The 20544-nt window shown below is 35.5% G+C and overlaps 1 protein-coding gene across 1 annotated transcript in view; it reads left to right on the forward strand.

The window, feature by feature from the left end:
• Window positions 1-19511, forward strand: part of DPYS (dihydropyrimidinase) — a 134018-nt gene extending 114507 nt beyond the window's left edge. The window contains exons 8-10 of the mRNA XM_007488204.3: window positions 12756-12963; window positions 16654-16791; window positions 18479-19511. Of these exons, the coding sequence (XP_007488266.1) occupies window positions 12756-12963; window positions 16654-16770 (325 nt within the window). The 3' untranslated portion in view covers window positions 16771-16791; window positions 18479-19511. The remainder of the gene's footprint in view (window positions 1-12755; window positions 12964-16653; window positions 16792-18478) is intronic.
• The last annotated feature ends 1033 nt before the right edge of the window (window positions 19512-20544 follow it).

Genomic DNA, 20544 nt, shown 5'->3' on the forward strand with positions numbered 1-20544 from the left:
TAATGGTTGTCCTCTATCCATGGAAGGCTCTCTGCACTCATCTTTGCTTTTAAACCTACTTCAACACTCAGGTATAATCTCACCTTCTACAGAAGGACTTTCTTAGTTTCTGGTCCTGCCTCCTCCCTCTCTTGCCTTGAACCTTTCTCTGAGATTGCCCTCCATCTACCCAGTTCAAATCCTGTTGTCTCCCTGATTAGAATATCTTTTCCTGGAGGGCAGGAATTATTTTTTGCCTCTCTTTGTATCCCATGCACTTAGTTCAGTGAAGGACACATAGTAAGAGCTCGATAAAAAATGATTGTAACTGACTGAAAATAATAATAGTGCACATTTACATAATGTTTTAAAGTTCACTAATTGAAGATAGACTCATCTCACTGGATCTCCACAACAACTCTGGGAGACATGTGTGATTACTATCCCCATTTTACAGATCAGGAAAATGAGACTGAGTGAAGTTAAGTGATTTACCCAGGATCTAAACCCAAATCTTCCTGCTTACCAAGTATGATCTGTTACCAACTATGCCAGATTGATTCTCCAGCAACAGTAAATCCTAAACTGGCCATAAAAGCAGGGTATTCTGGGATTCTTACATAAAATATTCCTTTAAAAATGTTTACAGTCTTTTCTGTCACACCTGCATATATGAATAGAACTTCCTTCAGGCAGTATCATCTTTTTACATGAATAATAACAAAAACTCACAATTTACATAAAGTGTTATGTTTTACAAATAGCATCCTTAGAACCCTGTGAAATCAGTTGTATAAACATTGAATACCCAATCTTGCAGATGAGGAAGGGAAATTCAGAAAAATTAATGAACTTGTTCATGGTTGCACAGTTAATTAGTGTCATTAGTGCCAAGTCAAGCAAGGACTTCCAGTTCCAGGTGCAAGGCTCTCTTTTCTTCACCAGGAGTTCTCAAAGTATGGCCCAAAGATTCCTGAGGACTCGATACCCTTTCAGGGGGTCCATGGAGTCAAAATTATTTTTGTAATACTGGGATGTTTTAATTTTAATACAGTAAATATTGTTGGTGGCAAATAAAAGCTCTTTATTCTTAATTTTTCAGAGCATAAAGGGGTCTTGTGTTTGAGAAGCACTGCTCTATTCCATCTTAACTCCTTTGAGAGAAACCTTTACTGAAAGCTTAAATAGAACATCATGATTCCAATGTCAGGAGTCATTCTATTACACTGGAAAGAGTATTGGATTGTGGAGTCTAGAATCTGGGATCAAATCCTAAACATTTACTATCTATGTGACCATGGACAAAATCATTTAACGTCTTTGAGCCTCAATTTCCTTATCTGTAAAATGAGGGACAGAATTGTTATTATTCATTTGTTTCAATACTATCCAATTCTTCCTGACCTCATTTGGGGTTTTCTTGGCAAAAATATTGGAATGGTTTGACATTTCCTTCTCCAGCTCATTTTATAGATGAAGAAACTGAGGTAAAAAGGGTTAAGCAACTTGTCCAGGGTCTCACAGCTAGTAAATTTGGGGCCAAATTTGGACACAGGAAGATAGGTCTGCCTGACTCCAGTCAGCTTGGTGCTCTATCTACTAGCCCATCTAGCCACACTCTTAGACTCCTTTCTGTTCTAAATGTATGATGTAATGAGATGAGTTCCCCAAGTCACTTAATAAAATACTTATTCCTTTATTAGATACCCTCAGATGTAATACATTCCTATCTAACATAGTTTACTCCAGAAACATGTTTAGCTTTTAAAGTTTGTTTTGAAGAGGGAATTCTGGAATTGTGATTTCATCTGTGGAATGAATAGCTCTCACTATGGAAACATCCTCCACTGATACAAATTGCCATCTAATCTCTGACTTGTAGTCTCAGAAAGGGTGCCTGATTGGCTAAATTTCTTGCTTAAGGTCCCCTTGCTCTGCATTAGAGACATGTCTTGAATCTAGGTCTTCTTCACTCCAAGACCATCCTTTTATCTATTATATCATCCACTTTACATCGTTTTAGATTAAAAAAAAAAAAAACCTTTGCTCTAATTTGCATTTCATAATGCTTCTAAACTCTCTAATTCTGCTCCCTGGAAATAAATATGTATGATGTGCCTTTTCAGCAAAATTGGAACATGATTTGCTGACATTCTCTGCATTTCCACAGATCAGAGCCCATATATGGAATGCATTCTTTATCTCTTCCATTTTGATTTCTATTTTCCTTCTAGACTTCCCTCAAGTGCCATCTACTCTATATAGCTTTTCTGCTTCCCAGCTGAGTGTTCTCCCTCTCCTTAAGTGTTTTCACTATTTACATATATGGAGAGACTTTAGACTTGGTATCACATAGTTGAATGTAAACACCTCGAGGACAGGGACTATTTTATTTGGGACTTTGTAACATCAGTGATGGGCTTCTAGGTGGCACAGTGGATAGAGGGCAGGCCTGGGCTCAGAAAGACTCATTTTCCAGAGTTCAAACATGACACTAAGAAGCAGTGTGACCCTGGGCAAGTCATTTAACCCTGTTTGCCTCAGTCTCCTCACCTGTAAAATGAGAAGGAAATGGCAAACTGCTCCAATATCTTTGCCAAGAAAATCCTAAATGGGGACATGAAGAGTTGAACATGACTGAAAGCAAGTGAACTAAAACAACAATGCCATCAATGACTGGCTTAGAGCTTTGACCATAGGGGATAATGAAATCGTAATTGGTGTAGGGAATCAATACAGATTTGCCTTTTCTTTTCAAATTAGAGTCTTAGCAAAGAATGCTCTCTGCCTCCAGAGAATGAACTGTTGGAGTTGGATGCAGATCAAAGTATACTCTTTTTCACATTAGTTTATTTATGATTTTATTTTATGGTTTTGGTTTTATATAAGTATTCCCTTACAACAATGACCAACATGGAGGTGTATTTTGCATGAAAATACATGTATAACCAGATCAGGTTGCTTACCATCTCTGAGAGGGGGGAGGGAGGGAATTTGGATCTTATAATTTTGGAAAATTTATGTTGGAAATTGTTATTGCATGTAATTGGGAAAATAAAATATCTTTGAATATAAAAATAAAATAAAATCTCAAAAAATTAGAGTTTTAGAGACTCTAGCCTTTAAAGACTAGAGCCAAGATATCAAAGAGAACCAGATTAAAATGTCATTGAGAAATATTTAACAATAACTTAAAATATAATACAACATAGATATTGTTAATTTATGATTTTTCTATGTCAATCTACTATACACAAGGTTATGGTTCTATTGGAGTTTGGCACCACGGATCTCAAAGATTTAGAGGTTAAGTGACTTGACAAGGGTCACACAGGTATTGAGAGCTAAAGGCAGTACTTGACTCCTGGTCTCCAACCAAGGAGACTGATTGCCTCTCTTCCTCTTTTGTACATAGTAGGTAGCAAATAAATGTTCAAGTGATCTGAATTCAACATACTAAACACAGGATAGTTTTCTTAGGATTTGCAATGTAGATTGACTTTTTTTTTTTTACAGATATCATTTCCATCATGAATTCAGGAACCAGCTAGGAGGATGGCCCTGCCATTTTCCTTTTGTTCCTACTTTGGTCCATTTTTCATGGACCTGATTTTATAAAATTCTGCCACCTCTTTAGGCCCAGAGAAGGTATAAGGCATTGCTCTAAGTAGGCTTGAACTGACAACTTGATTTTCTATTCCCTAGGAAGCTAGTGTATAATTTGGACACACAGGGAGGTTAAATTGATAGGTACATGGGGTAACAGCTTCGCTTAATAATGGCGATGCATGAGAACTGACAACTTTTCTTTTTTTTTTTTTAAGAGACTTGCTTGGTCCACTCCATAGTGACATGTCCTGTCACTTCAAAGAAGTTACTAAAAGCACAAATCTGTGTCCCAAATCTCTTCTCTATCTTGACCAGTTTTTAAAAAGGCAAGGAAGTTTGGGTTCTAGGCCAAGGCTCAGGGCTTCCAGAAATGTTCAAGACCACATGAACATTTCATATATGAAGTAGAAGTGACCAAAAATCTTGGCCATTTCACAAATTCACCCTAACAAGGCAGACATTTGTGTCTCACTAACTATGTTGCCTGGGACGAAAAAAAGAAAAAAAATAGAAACTAGCCCTTGTCTTCAAGAAGATTTCATCCTGGGGGTAGCCAGGGAATACAGTGGATAGAGCTCCAGCCTGGAGTCAGGAAGACTTGGGTTCAAATCTGGATTTAGACTCTTTCTAGCTATGGGACTCTGGGCAAGTCACTTAACCCTGAATGCATTGTCTTTGCCATTCTTTTGCCATAGATCTGATACTAAGACAGAAGGTAAGGGTTTAGAAAAAAATACACGATAAATAAAAATTAAGATACATAAGTGCTTGATAAATACAATACATATATTCATAAGTGAAAGATGTTTTGAGGAAGGAGAGTGACTAACAGGAATATTTGAAAGTCTGAAAGTGGTACTTTTTAGCCTTTTTTCTGTGTCAAGGACCCCTTTGTCAGTCTAGTGAAGCCTAAGACTCCTCAGAATAAGGCTCTAAATGGGAAGGGAATAAGCATTTGCACTGAGCTTACTATTTGCCAGGAGCGCTACTAAGTATTTTTTACAAATTTTATTTCATTTTATCCTCAAAACCTTCTTCCAAGGTAGGTCCTGTAATTATTTTATTTTAAAGATGAGGAAACATAGGCAAACAGAGGTTAAGTGACTTCTTGTGACACACAACTAATATCTAAGGTTGGATTTGAACTCAGATCTTCCTGGCTCCCTAATCAGTTGGACTAGCATAGAATTACAAGGGAAATAAATTATATAAAAATATTGTTATAAAAAAGGTTCATGAACTCCAGGTTAAGAACTCTTACCTTAAAACATAAAGTAGTTGCCAGACATTACTACTACTACTACTACTACTACTACTACTACTACTACTACTACTACTACTACTACTACTACTACTACTACTACTACTACTACTACTACTATTACTGCTGCTGCTGCTGCTGCTGCTGCTGCCCTATTTTATACCTGAGGTCATGGAGAACTAAAGAGGTAATAATGCAACTGACCCAAAGTCACCCAGATAGGAAGATGAAGATCCAGGGTTGCCATTCAAAGATCCTCTAATTTTAAATACAAGGATCTTTCCACTGGAACCCCACGAATAGAAGATTCTAATTTGTTTCTGAAGAATGTTTAAAAAAATTTTTAATAAGGCATTAATTTATGAATATTTTAAATTAATTAATTATTTAATATTATTTATTTGACTTTTAATATTTTAATACCTTTAATAACTGAACATCTTTAATCTAGGTGCATCCTGTAGCACGTTTTGTTTTCCATGTAAGAAGACATAATAGCAACAGCTCACATTTATTTAGCATGTTAAGGCTTGCAAAGCATCTTACATTTGTAATTTTGTTTGGGTCTCACAGTAGTCCTAGGTGCTATTTTTAATTCTCATTTTACAGATAAAGAAGCAGGCTCAGAGAACTTAAATGTTTTGCCCGGATTTTCTTAGCTATTTGACTTGAAAGGCAGGATTTGAACACAAGTCTTCCTACTACAAGTACAGCTCTCTGTTGACAATGATACAGTATAAATGTTTATTATATGTATACCATGATGGGAATATTCAAAGCAGTATATAAACACATGTACTACATTAAAATTCACACATCCTGAAAGAAGACAACTGATACTGATGCTATTTGTCCTGTTACAGTTAATAGTAATAAGTCACATTTATACAATTCTGTGGTTACAAAGCACTTCATATACATATTTTCACTTGATGTAGTCTTTAGTACACTTGTTGCCTTGCTCTTCAAAGTAGTGAGGAGTTACCAGGTAGTGTCAGCTTTTTTGTCAGCGCCATTTTAATCAATGAGGAAACTGAGGTTCAGAGTTTCAGGGATTTGACTGAGGTAACCCAGTAATAAGTAACAGAGGCAGATTCTTTTTTAAATTTTCCTTCATTTTTCAATTAACAAGCATTGGGTTTTTTTTTTCTCTTTCACCCTCTACAACTACCCCAAAGGGAGGAAATCTTTTTTAACAAATATGGACAGTTAAGCAAAAGAAAATTTCATATTGGTCATGTTCAAATAATCGCTCATTCTATACTTTGAGTCCATCACCTCTCTTTGTGGAAGTGGACAATATACTTTGTGGTCCTTGGGAATCATAATTGATCATTGTATATTGATGAGAGTTCTTTAGTCTTCAATATTGTTTTTACAGTGTTGTTACTGTATAAGTTATTCTCAGTTCTGCTCACTTCTCTCTGCACCAGTTCATACAAGTCCTCCCAGTTTTCTCTGACCTCATCCCTTTTGCTATTCCATATGGCACAGTAATATTCTGACTGATAGCTACCCTTTTAGTTTTGAGTTCTTTGCCACTGAAGAAAGAGCTGCTATAGATATTTTTATACATAGAGGGTTTTTTCTTCTTTGTTTTTTCTTTTCTGAGATATGCTTAGTAGCAATATCACTAGGTTTAAAAGGATATGTCCAGTTATTGTTCTTTTTTTTCTTTTTGATCCTGGTTCCAAACTTTTTTCTAGAACCACTATAGCAGAGCCAAATTCTAATCCAGCTTCTCTCACTCCAAATCCATTTCTCCTTCTATTCCTTCTCACAACCTTTGTATTCTAGATATCCTATAAATATCTGGTTTTCAATAGCCTTTTTAGTTCCTATGTTAAATGACTGAATTGGAGAAAATAGTGTAAAATATCTAAAGAAAATCATTTTCCTTACAATAAGAGTCAGTTTGGTACAGAGACAATTAGCTACCATTTTCATTTCTCTCCCTTTGCAGCAGGGAAGAGGATATTCCTATACTTCAATGGTTTTTCTCATCAGTAAAAGCAAAGAAAGCTTTTTTAAAAACCATAGAAGGTTACCAGCAAGGGATAAACTGTTTTCTTGGAGCTCTGATGTGAACAATATCAAAATAACTAAATCGGATAATAGCCTAATTTAATTTTTCTTTAGGACGTTTGCCTTTTCTACTTCTTAAGCCTTGAAGATATATGTGACTAGAACTCAGGAAGACACTCATGGCATTGGGTAATGAACAGAGACAGGACTGTCCGTATCTGCTCCAAGGGAGTTAAATAAATAGTGAGTTTCTTCCTCAGGCAGAGTAGCCCATGAAAACTGCTGTCATATGAATGAATTCACTAATGGAATAAACCTAACAACATAAACTGACCTATGCCAATTGGTAGGAAATACAAAGAAAGTATGGGTCAAAAGTTGTCGTACTCAGTTTGTGTTAAGCTAGGTTTATTTCATTAGTGGAACTAAATATTAAAGACTTCTAAGTCTTCCAGATAGTGATGAAAAATAAAGTTTTTCAGTCTGGTTCATGCCATTCCCCTCTTTGGAAATCCCCAGTAGCTTCCTAATGTGCTTAAGATAAAATATTATCCCCTTTCTGGCATTTAAAATCTTTCATAGTCTGTCTCTCATCTCCATTTCTGGGTAGGCAAACAAATTCATTTATTAAGGGACTACAAAATGGAGGTCCCTGGAAGGAACCAGCAGGAGAAAGCTTGAATGGTGGAGGGATATTCCAGGGGAAGAGAGCAACTGGATCATGATGACAAAGGATGGAGATTAAGAAGATCAGTCGGGAGGAGAATGTTTTCCAGTTTTATTTCATGCTGCTCTCCTTTATATTCTCTAGCTAAACTAACTGTGCCATAAATTTGACATTTCATCTCCAATCTTCATACTTCTGTATGAAGTTGTCTTTCAATCGTTGTCATCCACGATGGGAATTTAGTCTCTTTTCACCTCCATCTCAGAATCTTTTACTCCTTCAAAATTTTTGTCAGGTGTCACTTCATTCAATTCTATGAATTCAATTAAATGAATATTGATTAGGCTTTTTTTTAACTCCCTGGTTGTTCTATCCTCCCCCAATTGTCCTGTATTTATTTACTTGTCATTTCTCTCCCTGCCTTCCCCACAACTCCTCACATATAAGGAAACTTATTACTACTTTTGTCTTGTTTCCCCGGCACCTAGCAAAGTGGTTGACATACAGTGAGTATTCAATAAATCCTTGTTGAATTGCTTTACCTGGCATAATTATTACTTTAAGAATGACTTGAACACCAAGAAAACTGAAAATTTCCCAAGAAAACAATTCTGAAAGAAATCTAGAAGCTGTCATAGTTTTCAGTAAGAGCCACGCATTTTTGTTTTTTAAAGGGATTATGATCATTGGACAACATCTGCAGCTCTTTCCTTAAAAAGTAACTTTTGTGTTATTTTCCCAAATAAGCATTTTAAAAATCCTCTGGCTGTCTGCCCCAGGCTTGGAAATGTCTTTCCTGCTTGAGAATTCACAGGAGGAAATGGCACAGTTGCTGTACTGTTATTAATCACTTCATAATAATTACGCTAATCATGCCCATGCTGCACCTGCCATGTTGTCAGCATGAATGACATAATAATGACTGAACAGTCAAAGAAAAAATTATGGTAGGAGGATAGTTAAAAGAAGACCGAAGCAGCCTGGTGGTTCAAGAGTTACATAAATTCAAATTTTTATTAATGAGCAAAAAAAAAAAGAGGAAATCTAGAAAAGTGGACAAGAGAGTCAGTCTCAAGGATTAGAAAGACCTGGGTTCAAGTCTCATCTCTGACAAATACTGAATGTCTGTCCTTGGTCAAGGTAGTCTCAGTGTCCTAAACAACTATTCTGAAGGTACTGAGAAGTTATTCAACTGCATGGATAGCGAAATTTCTTCTTCTAAAAGTTTCTTGTACCAATGAAATTACAATAACTAAAAAGAACAGGACAATAGTGCCTGGGGAATAAAAAGTTTTCTGAATGGGAGTTAGAACCATAATCCTTTCAGACTACCAAGAATAGCTTTTAATAAATGATTAGCCACATTTTAAAAAACCAGATTACAGTTTTTTTCTTAAGCAATACTTAAAACCCCCACCTGGTCTCCCTAACACCATTCTTTCTCCAATTCAATCCACCTTTCATCTTTTTTTGCAAAAGTAATTCATCACTGTCTCTGGAGTCCGAAGACCCAGGATCCATGATCTCCTTCAGATCCCACCTCTGACACTGCTACCTGGGACCCTGGGAAAATCAATTTACTTCTCTCAGCCTCAGTTTCTTCATCTGTAAGATGAGAAAGTTCACTAGAATGGCCTATAAAATCCATTTCAACTCTAAATTTATAATCTTATGATTCTTATGCCCTAATCTAATCCTGTTTCTGTACTTCTCAAATATCTTTATGATTTCCCATCATCTATCTAATAAAAATACACACCTATTATGCTCCTTTTAAAGGTAGTTTGGCTCAATGTGACTCCAAGTTACATTTTTTAGTTCCTTCCTCTTCACATACTCTTCTGTGCTCTAGTCAAACTCTTCTCTATCATAGTCCTTTATTCTAAACTGATAATGCCTTCCCTCCCAAGGCTACCTTATATCTGCTTTATATATGCTGATATATGCTTTTTACTTACCTCTGTGTGTGTGTGTGTGTGTGTGTGTGTGTAGTGTTCCCTAGCTAGATTGTAAGGTCCTCCTGGGAGGGCAGGAACTATTTATTTCACTTTTGTTTGGTTTCTCTTGTTCCTGACACATTAGTATGCTGACCAAATGCTTTCTTGGTTGTTTCTTGTCTGCCCTCCCCATGTTCTGTCCTTTTGTTCATGCCATACTCCATGCCCACAATAGATCTTCCTTCCCTTAAACCATTCCCATCTATTTACTTTCTCTTCCCTCAAGTTCCAGATCAGATGTCACCTCCTCCTTGACCCCTTCCCTGATTCTCCCAGGCCAAAATAATTTTTCTTTCCCTGAATCCCCTAGGCAACTTCTATGTATTGATCCATTTTCTAACTCAGACATTCATTTATTATGATATGTGACATGAGGCCAGTAGCTATAGTAGAAAAGACTGTATTTAGGAGATTCTAGTCTTAAATACTTGTAATATGCATATTACATATAGTTATAATCTATATATTTGTTGTAATCTTGATTCTAGTCCTGATTCTCCTACTAACTTGGGCAAGATTTTTTTAACCTTTCTGGGGCTTACCTACCTTCTCTGCAAAAGAGGAATAACATTATCTGTTCTAAATACTTCACAGGCTTGATGTAGAGATAAAAATAAGACTTGTAAAAAGTCCTTTGAAAAGTCTAAATGTTATCTAGGAATCAATGTACAGTAGTGACTACAAGGCTGATCTTGTAAGGAACTCACAAAGAAGGGGGAAAGGGCTGGGTCAAGTCCTTCTTCTAGCACGTTTAACTATTTGGCCATGTGTAAGTTATTCAACCTTCTAGTCTCTTAGGCGACCCTTCAGAGTCTAAGCTCTGGATAGCTGGCCATCTGCATTGGAGGAGGGAGTGTATGATTCGATTCAAAAACATTTTAAAGTACCTACTAAATGAAAAGTATATAGGTTAGGGGACAGTGAGATTGCTCAGTGGTTAGGGAACCAGGTCAGGAGTCAGGAGGATCTGGGTTCAAATTGTGATCTTAGATACTTACTAGCAGTGTGGCCCTGGGCAAGTCATTTAACTCTATTTGCTTACTTACTGCATTTTTTCCCCCTTGGAAGGGATACCTAGTATTGATTCTAAGAGAGAAGGTAAGTCTTAAAAAGTATATATGATTAGGGGGTCAGAGGATTTTGATATGATGTAGCTAATAATGAAAGTTTGAGATATCCTTAAAAAAATGAGCAGCTCCTAAACACCAGCAATGTTCTAGGTGTGATCCAATGTTCTTAGTGAATTTCCATTTGATGCAATGTTGGATTTTATAACTTATTACTTTTTTACTGCTGCCTTTAGTTTTTGCCTTAATTTCTTTTTTGAGTATTTCCACCAGCACCACCCATCCATGCCCTTCTCTACCCAGCTATGCATCCCTTGGAATAAATATTTTTTTTTGAAGAGAGAAAAAAGATCATTCAGCAAAACTAACCAATATATTACTTGGGGTAAGGAACATCTATGTTGAAGTTCCTCCTCAGACACCTACTGTGTGCCTGGGAAACTTCTCTTGGCCTTAGTTTTTCCATCTGCAAAATGAGGCTAATAATAATAATTGTACATCTCCCAACTTAGCTTTTTCATCTGTAAAGAGGCACCTATCTCCTAGGGTTATAGTTAAGATCTAATGACATAGCTTATGCAAAATGCTATATAAATGGTAGCTGCTATTATTTTTAATATAAAGAAAAAAGAAAACGGTTCAGCAAAACAAACTAGCATATTCTTCGGAGTTTAGATCCTGCCTCAGCATGTACAATGTGACCCAAGGCAAGCCATTTAACCTCTCTTTGTCTCAGTTTCCTCATCGGTTAAATGAGAAGTTTTGATTTGATTACTTCTAAGGTCGCAGATCCAAGTCTATTATTGATCCTGTTTGATACTCTATGCAATATTCACTTCCCATAATCCCCTATCTCTGAAAAATAAAGAAGGCATTGTATTTTCTTAATTCTTTTCTAGGGTCAGACTTGGTCATTATAATTACCCAGCATTCAATTTTGATTCCCCCCTTTTTATATTTTAATTGTCATAGTATATATTGTTTCCATGATTCTGCATATTTTATTTTCTGAGATGGAATTGTTCTGAGATTGCATACTTTATTTTGCATATTTAGTCCACAAAAGTCCATCTACACTCTCTAGGTTGCTTCCTATCTTTTATTTCTTATGGCACAACAATATTCTATTATGTTCATGTGCCACATTTTTTTTAGCCATTCCACAATTGATAGGCTCCTACTTAATTGCAAGTTCTCACTCAGTGAGGTTTTACAAACACATAACCTTGATCTATTAGTCTTCTAATAGAAACAAGGAAGGACTTCAAACAATCAGAACTGATGTAAGGAGCTTTTGAAAATTTCCCTTCATGAGATCCCAATGGTATAATGTATTCAGGGTATAAAAAATAATTGGAAGGTGACCTTGATACATGTTGGGATTTCATGTATTCTCTTTGACTTTAATCTTGTATGCCTTTTTTATATAGTGCTTCATTTAAAAGATATCTTTTACCCTTATTTTTTAAGCATGGAGCCTTGGATAATTAAGAGGTGAAGGGTACGGGATGACTGAGGAAATTCTTGGGACAAAGATGGTTAATTAAAAAACCAACATTATAGTTTCTCATTTATGTCAAAAATGGTGGCACTTACATTCTGGACAGCATATATACCAGATTTGCCCAATAAGAGTTTATGTTTTTTCCTTGAATTTCTTCTTTGGAAGGAATAAACCTTCCAAAATAAGTTGTTCTTTAAGAAATCCAACTTTTAAAGATAAGATTATAAAAATGGAAATTTAAATCCAAAGTACATTTTTCCTCTTGCATTAATATATGGAAACAGTTACTTATTTTTATGCTTTTAGGAAGCCTAATTACTTTGTGGTGAAATATTAATGTCATATTCAATTTTTGTAGTCACTTCTCAGAATGTGATAAAGCTATGGTTTAATAGAGTTCTCAAGTTTTCTCCTAAGCAATTCTTCTCTAAGTAATTTATGTTTCACTCAGAAAAAAAAAACTGAGTAAGATATTTCTTTTAAAAATAATAGAAGCCTTTTCATTTCTTTTTCATTTTGATCCATCAGTCACTTTTCAACAAATAATCCAACATTCCCCATGAAATAATTAAGAAATAATTAAATGAATTTTCCTAATAAAGTGCTTAATAATGGTAATACATATTATTTTCCATTCTTCATACAGGACTATTTCTGCAAAAACTCATCATCAAGCTGTTAACTTCAATATATTTGAGGGAATGGTCTGTCATGGGGTACCCCTTGTGACTATTTCAAGAGGCAAGGTGGTGTATGAAGCTGGAGTTTTTCATGTCAATGCGGGAGATGGAAAATATATTCCTCGAAAGCCATTTGCTGAATATGTTTACAAACGAATCAAGCAGAGAGATCAGGTAAATATAGAAGAATTTAAATCAAGTAGACTACCACTATAAAACCAACCAGCTTTCGGATTCATATCACTCAATTCTATCACTTTTCATTTCATTGTATCAGCCAGTCAATAAGTATTTGCTTACTATGTGTGAGGCACTATGCTAAGCACTGGGAATATAGATATAAGTAGAAGAATAGACTCTGTCCTCAAGGAGTATACATTCCGATGGGGAAAGAAAACCTATAAAAGAAAGGTGTAAAAAGTTTAGAGAAGGGGAGGGAGGATGGCAACGACTCAAGGGCATGGTGTTTTAAGTCCAGAATGAAGTCTAGAGAGGAATAAAGGCACAGCTAGCCTGGGATTCCCTCCATGTGTGGATGTTCTGGGAGAAACCACCCAATCAGAGGGAAAAGACCATGCAGTGGAAAGCACTTTCAGTGGGTAAATTCTAGTCCTGGAGTCATCTTCCAGGACACTGAGTATATTGGGCATAGTGGACAAAGTCCTGAATACAGTCTAGAGAATATATTTCTATATGGTCAAGAATGGGAGCAACTATGCTTGGGTTGTATGCTATCATAGGGAAGAATTATTGTTGGATAAATGACCTTTCCCTTTTAATCTGGTACATTTAAAAATTATAATTTTTTTCAATAAAAAATATTTTTTCTCTCTCCTGATTCTTCCTCCCTAAATTGGAAAAAAAGAGGAAAAAAATCCCTTCTGACAACTATGTATAGAAAAAGAAAAATAACTATATTGACCATACCCTAAGGTACATGTCATTCTGCACCCTGAGGTCATCACCTCTTTGTCAGGGGTCAGAAAGCACGCTTAATTGGTCCTCTGAAATCTTCATCATTAGATTGATAATAGTGTTTAAGTCTTTCAAGTTTTTTTAGTGTTATTATTATGTAAATTGTTCTCTTGGTTCTTCTCACTTCACTCTTCATCAGTTCATATAAATCTTCCCAAGATTCACCCATTTCTTTCATCATTTCTTATGGCACAATATTATTTTATTACATGTATACATGATAAGTTATTCAGCTATTTCTCAAACCATGGACATCCCTTAGTTTCCAGATCTTTGCTATTATGAAAAAAAAACTGATGCAAATATTATTATACATGTAGATCCATTTCTTCCTTCTTTGATCTCTGAGGGATAGGCTTATGAGCACTATCCTTGAGTCGAAAGATCTATTCAGCTTAGTGACTTTGGGCCAAATCCTGTTTCTGACACTTATTAGTTATAGAATCATGGACAAGTAACTTAAAGTGTATATGTCTTAGACTGCGTTCTAAGATCAAATCTTAGATCATTCAAATATTTTTAAGCAATCATGGAGAGATAGTATATAATATAAGTATGAGACATTCATTTTTCTCTTTAGAAAACTCATATAATTTAATTTTTTTTAAAGTATGATAGGAACAGCTAGATGACTCAGTGGATAAAGAGCCAGAGCTTGAGGCAAGAGGTCCTGGGTTGAAATGTGGTCTTATACTGCTTAGCTGTGGGAACCTAGGCAAGTCACAACCCCAACTGCTTAGCCCTTGCCACTCTTCTTTCTTAGAATTGATATTAAGATAGAAGGTAAGGATTAAGATAAATGAGTAAAATAAAATAAAATAGCTGGGCTAGTTGCATATACCTGTAATCCCTGCTATTAGGAAAGTGAAGCCAGTAGATTGCTTGAGAGTCTTGAGCTGTAATAGGCTAAGAAAATCAGGGAAAACACACAAAGTTTGAAACTAATATTGTTGCAGGGACAAGTAGGTGACACAGTGGATAGAATGCTAGGGCTGGGGTTGGGAGGACCTGGGTTCAAATTTGACCTCAGACACTTCCTAGGCATGTCAATTAAACCCATTTACCTAGCCCTTGCCCTTTTGTCTTAAGAGTTGTTCCTAAAACAGAGAGTTAAGAGCGTTTTAAAAAAAATTAATATTGTTGCTTAAGAAGGAGCAAATCTACTCGAGTTGGTCAGAAATGGAGGTTATGCTGATTAGCATAGTGATTTGAGTTTGGGATTAGAATAAAGCTCTCTGTTGTTTCTCATCCCAGGTTTTATAGGAACTTTACCCATAAATAATATCTGTGTGGTTCTATGAAGTTCTACCTATAGGAGTGGAAGGTAGAGCCCATGTTATTCTCCTATCAATGCACATCTGCCCACCTATGAAAGGAGCATTATTTATTTGGAACAGAATAACAAGCTTAAAAAGCTGGCACCATGGGCTTGTGCCAGATTCCTCTTGAGTTCATCTAATGTAAGCTGCTAGGCCCATGGAATGGGGAAAGGAAAGGGAAATTAGCCATCAACATTAGCAAAATAGTGCAAAAACTAGCATCCCTTCAAGTCTGCCAACAAATAATGTCATTGAACATCATCATTATAGTCTGCATTTATCTCATAGTCTTGGCACAGTCTTGTGTTATTAAAACTTAAATTAATGTTGGAAAGCCCTTTACATTCATCTCATTGGGTCCTCAGAAAAGCTCTGTTAGACAATAGCTATTATTATTCCCATTTTACAGATGAGGGAATTGAAGCTAAGAAAGGTTAAAAAGAGTTGCTCATGTTCAGAAAGCTCATAAATATCAGAGGTGGGATTCTAACTTAATTCTTCCTAATTTGAAGCACTCCATGCCCTGTACCATCTACTGGCAGGTAGTGAGTTTTGAGACACTCAAAAAATCAAATCAAATAAAATAAAATAATGGTACTATTATCAAGTAGTGGCTGGTATATTCAATACAACAAAAATTCAGGATGTTGGAATTAGATTTAATATTGGTAATCACAAGCACAGAGAGCTATTACAGAAGCCTCAGTGGGAAGAGAATAGGGATAGAAAAGCTTCAGTGGAAAGAATCATCCCGGGGCAATGATGCTCAAGGGATTAATTTCTGACTGGGCCAGAAGAGCCTTGGCAGATAATTTGTGGATTCAGATCTCAGAGAGCCAGGAAGAGAGTTTCTGTTGAAGAGCTGAGGAGACAATATAATAGTGAGATGATCTCTTGAGGGCTCCTGCTTACCCCTGATCTTTATGTAAAGAATTTTTTGTCTCCAGTGTAATCATAGATCATTTAGATAGTAAAAGATCTTCAAATGGCTTTTCTCACAGCTTTTGTAGTTAGGTGATTTGCAGATACAAAATCATTATATTTATTCATTATACTTATATTAATTATACTTAATAAACTAAATTATACTTGGCCTATTTACACAACCAGTAAATCAGAAGCAGGATTGTAATTCAGATCTCCTGAGTCCAAGTTCAATTTTCTTTCCATTGCTGCAGTTATTAATTCAGAGCTAGGCTTCTCCCAGTTGCCTGAAGAGATTTGCATCTAGTTGTTTTCATTTTTTCTTAATCCTTCCCTTCCATCTACTAAGTATTGTTTCCAAGGCAGAAGATCAGTAAGGACTAGGAAATTAGGATTGATGGCTTGCTCAGGGTTACACAGCTAGGAAGTGTCAGAGGCCAGGACTTCCCATCTTTAAGCCTGGCTCTATTCACTGAGCTATCTAGTTTCCCCTTGCATCGAGTTTTGAAAGAAGGCAAGTAAAATCTCTACCCTCCCTCCATACATACATACACACACACAATGAAATGTAAAAAAACACATATAAAATAAAAATATTAATAAATAAAAAATATAATATAAATATATAAAAAATGTTTTGTTCCAGACTTGTATACCTACTGCTGTAGAGCGACTCCCTTACAAAGGGGAAGTGGTTTTGTTGAAGACCAGCGGAAAAACAGAAGCTTCAGCACCTGCAACCAGGAAACAGGCCCATCGCTAAGACTTTGACTTAGCACCTCAGGTAATGAATTGTTCCTAGTCAAACATCATCAGGATGGCTATTAACACCAGAAAAAGTATGACTTGGGTATCTTATGAGTTTCATTTCTCCTTCACTCTTTGAAAGTTTGCAAAGAAAGGGAGCATCAAAGCACATAAGTCTTTTGGGAAGTGGTATAAAGTGAGATAATATTTTTATTTTTTAAATATATATTTTTATTTTTTTCAATTACATATGTAGCAATTTTTTACCAATTATATGTTTATCAATTTTTTACTAATTATATATTTACCAATTACATATTTACCCATTTTACCAATTATATATTTTTCAATTATGTATTTACCAATTTTTTTTATCAATTACATACTTACCAGTTACATAATAATAGATTTCCTCATTAGTTTTCCAAAACTATATGATCCAAATCATCTCTTCCTCCATCCAGGAGCTGGCAAACAATTCAATCTGGGTTATACATGTATTGTGAGATAATATTTTTTAAAAGGTTTGCAAACTTTGAAGCATTACATCAATAATGGCTATTTAAAGTGAAGAGACTGAATAATGCCAAGGTTAAGAAAATGACCTCTCATCAAGTTCATAAAATATGGATTAATATCATTAGATAAAGAGATGAACTTATCAGAAACGTATTATCTCTTATTTTCTATCTCATTCATTTTCCAGCTTTTGCTATATGTTGGACATTGTTCTAGGTGTTATGGATATAGAGATTGAAAAAAATGAAATACCTTTTGCCAGAAAAGAGCTTAAATTCTCTCAGGGATGCCAACTTGTATGTATATGTCATAGGAATGCTTTAGCCCCACTCTCAGATCCAGTGGCATGTGGCAGACCCCATTATGTATAAGAATATTATGAATAAATAACTAATAAATGCAAAATTGTTTAGGGAGAGAGAGCACTAGCCACTGGTGAGATTGGAGAAGGCTTCATGGAATTGTTGTAAACCTTATTATCTACTACATTCAAGGTATTGTATTAGGTGCTCAGACTACAGAGATAAAAACAAAATGGTACTTGGCCAAATAAGAGATTACATTTTGCTGGAAGAGAACTGCTAGGACTAGGGAGGAAGGGAGGATTGGCAAATATCACATCAAAGTTTGGGAAGATATGGTATGGTCTGCTTTATTTCTCATTCATCTCAGAATTTTCTTGAGTCTTTGGATGATCTTAGCTCAGGTTGTCTGTCTATGACACAGAGTTGGGGCATGATCTTCTAAGACTAGGTGGGGTACTTGACATGGTATGGAGCACTAAGTGTCCCCATCTCTCCCAATAAATATTACAGAATTCAAGCATGGCTTCAGACACTTAACCATGCCATCTTGGACAAGTCATTTAGCTTCAGTTTGCCTCAACATCCTCATCCATTTTTAAAAATGGGAATAATAATGGTCTTTCCCAAGGTTGTTGTGAAGACAAAGTGAGATAATATTGACAAAGTTCTTAGCATAATATCTAGCACATAGTATGAGCTATAAAAAAGTCATTATTTTTATATTGAGTGAAAGTGTAAATCAGAGGAAGGAGGATATGCCTCCAATTAAAGCAGAAAACAGCCATTCTTATCTCTCCCATTGATTTACTGTGATTAACTTTCTCAGTGACAGAAGATGAAACTTGGGATTTTCCTTGCAAATAAGTATATTACAGCATATTCTTCCTCTTCTGTTCCAAGGTAAAGAAAGCCAGGACAAAGGAATGCAGAATACTGCACCTCTGGCTCAGTCAGAAGCACACCTGAACTCCCCACCCGAGGATCTTTGTGAAAGAATAATTGTGATGGAATTTCTTCTTTCTCCGAAGTGAATGTTGCCTTCATTGCCAGAATCTGATGCAGAATCAAATTATAGATATAAATGAAAGTGATGGTTTTGGAAATCTCTGTATGAAAGCTAATTAGGAATCATTTGGGATAGCAACATTGCTTGTGCTGAACATTTTAATTTTATGAATAAAAGTTAGATCATATTCAGAATGTATTTGCCATTAAAATATGCTATCTTTTACTTACATTATAATTAATAAAAATTTTAGATCCCTCATTAGCTCTTTAAGGCATCATCTATCTGTAACAAATTACTAGTGAAGATTCTAGTGTGGCTAGACTCTAACAGCACAATTTCTCAAAAGTAGACTACTTTTCCCACAATTATAAATTGATTCTGGTATACATGCTGGTATACACCATGGATATTAGACAGTTCTTAATCTTAGAATGACTTGAGAATCAGATGAAACCATGAGAGATGGAATGGCCTAGTGGTCTTGGAGACAGGAAGACTTGAGTTCAACTCCTGCTTCTGACACATGCAAATGATATAATCATCAGAAAAGTTATTTAACATTTCAGTGTCAGACAACCTCTAAACTATAAATTAACAGAGGAATTACCTATTTGTATGAACCAACTTTCTGTTCTGACAGTTCCCTGTGCTGATGAAATCACAGGTCCAAGAACAAAAAGGAAAAAAATCATGAAACCAATATTTGAAAGAATAAAAATGAAATCATCCATGCTGAAATGTAGACTTTAGTGATGCTTTCTTTCTTCAATTCCTTCATCTATTTGTGTTGTGATTCTCCTTTGAGTGGTGATAGGAAAGAAGATGTAAATTGTTTTTTTTTCTTTCTCATAATGGTATAGATAAAACTATGTACCCTTTTGTTAAAAATGTGTGCAATTCAATTAAATAAATGATTATTGAGTATCTACTGCATTCAAAATCTGGTGCATTTCACTTTGACCATTCTCACAGGGGAAATTTCTATTTAACCTCCATTGTTTGATAGCAAATACTTGGAAGCCATCTGATTTACATATCTATTTCATGCTACCAGAATTAGGAACAGATTCACTGTGTGTGAATTCCAAATGAAGAAAATCAACCATGATCATTTTAAAAAACAAAATTAGGTAAGATTTCATCTAACACTTTGGTTATCTAACTCAATTTCACCAACACTGATGATGGATAAGTTAGAAGTCAGAGAAACAGTAACATATTTACTATGGAAACCAAGGACTGCTTGAATAATCTGATAAAAATCCCACATTTTATTAATGTAGCTGTATTAGCCAGGAAGTTCTGCTTAAACCCCTAGAGTGAGAGCAGCTCTGATGCAACTCCAGCTAGGCATCAATTAGTGTGAATAATGAATCTCCTAAAGTGGTCACATTATTTGAATTCTAACTGCATTTTTCCATTCTGTTAGAATCAATAACCATATTTCATAAAATTACAACTTTGAATACCATACATTTTAACACTTAGAGCCACTTCCAGTGATTTGTTGTTCACACTAAATGAGAACTGACTACATACTCACTTATTGTAACAGGTATGTGTATCATATAGATCCTATTGAATTAATGAAATGGTAAATACTTTTTTGATTTATCATAATATTCAGGTTACATGTTAGTAAATATGATAGTAAAAGTCATCAGGTAGAGCTAAGTTCAAGTGTCTAGAGACTGGAATTGTAAAAGGAGTCAGGAAGATCAATGTGAAAGGGAATTTTTTAGTCTTAACTTAATCAAGTACTTGGAGTGCTCCACCCTTTAAAATTAATCAGTCAGGAACTTGTGAATCCTTTTGATAAGAGTTCACACCCTCAGAGGATGGGAGGTGGATCCCACAGACACTGACCCCTGGGCAGTACTAGGCAAATAGAGAAACTTTGGTTCCTGAGATGTGATAGATGAGCCCACATTGAAAGGAAGGAGGAACCAGAGAGATA

This window comes from Monodelphis domestica, chromosome 3 (assembly GCF_027887165.1).
Source record: "Monodelphis domestica isolate mMonDom1 chromosome 3, mMonDom1.pri, whole genome shotgun sequence".
NCBI classification, from domain to species: domain Eukaryota; kingdom Metazoa; phylum Chordata; class Mammalia; order Didelphimorphia; family Didelphidae; genus Monodelphis; species Monodelphis domestica.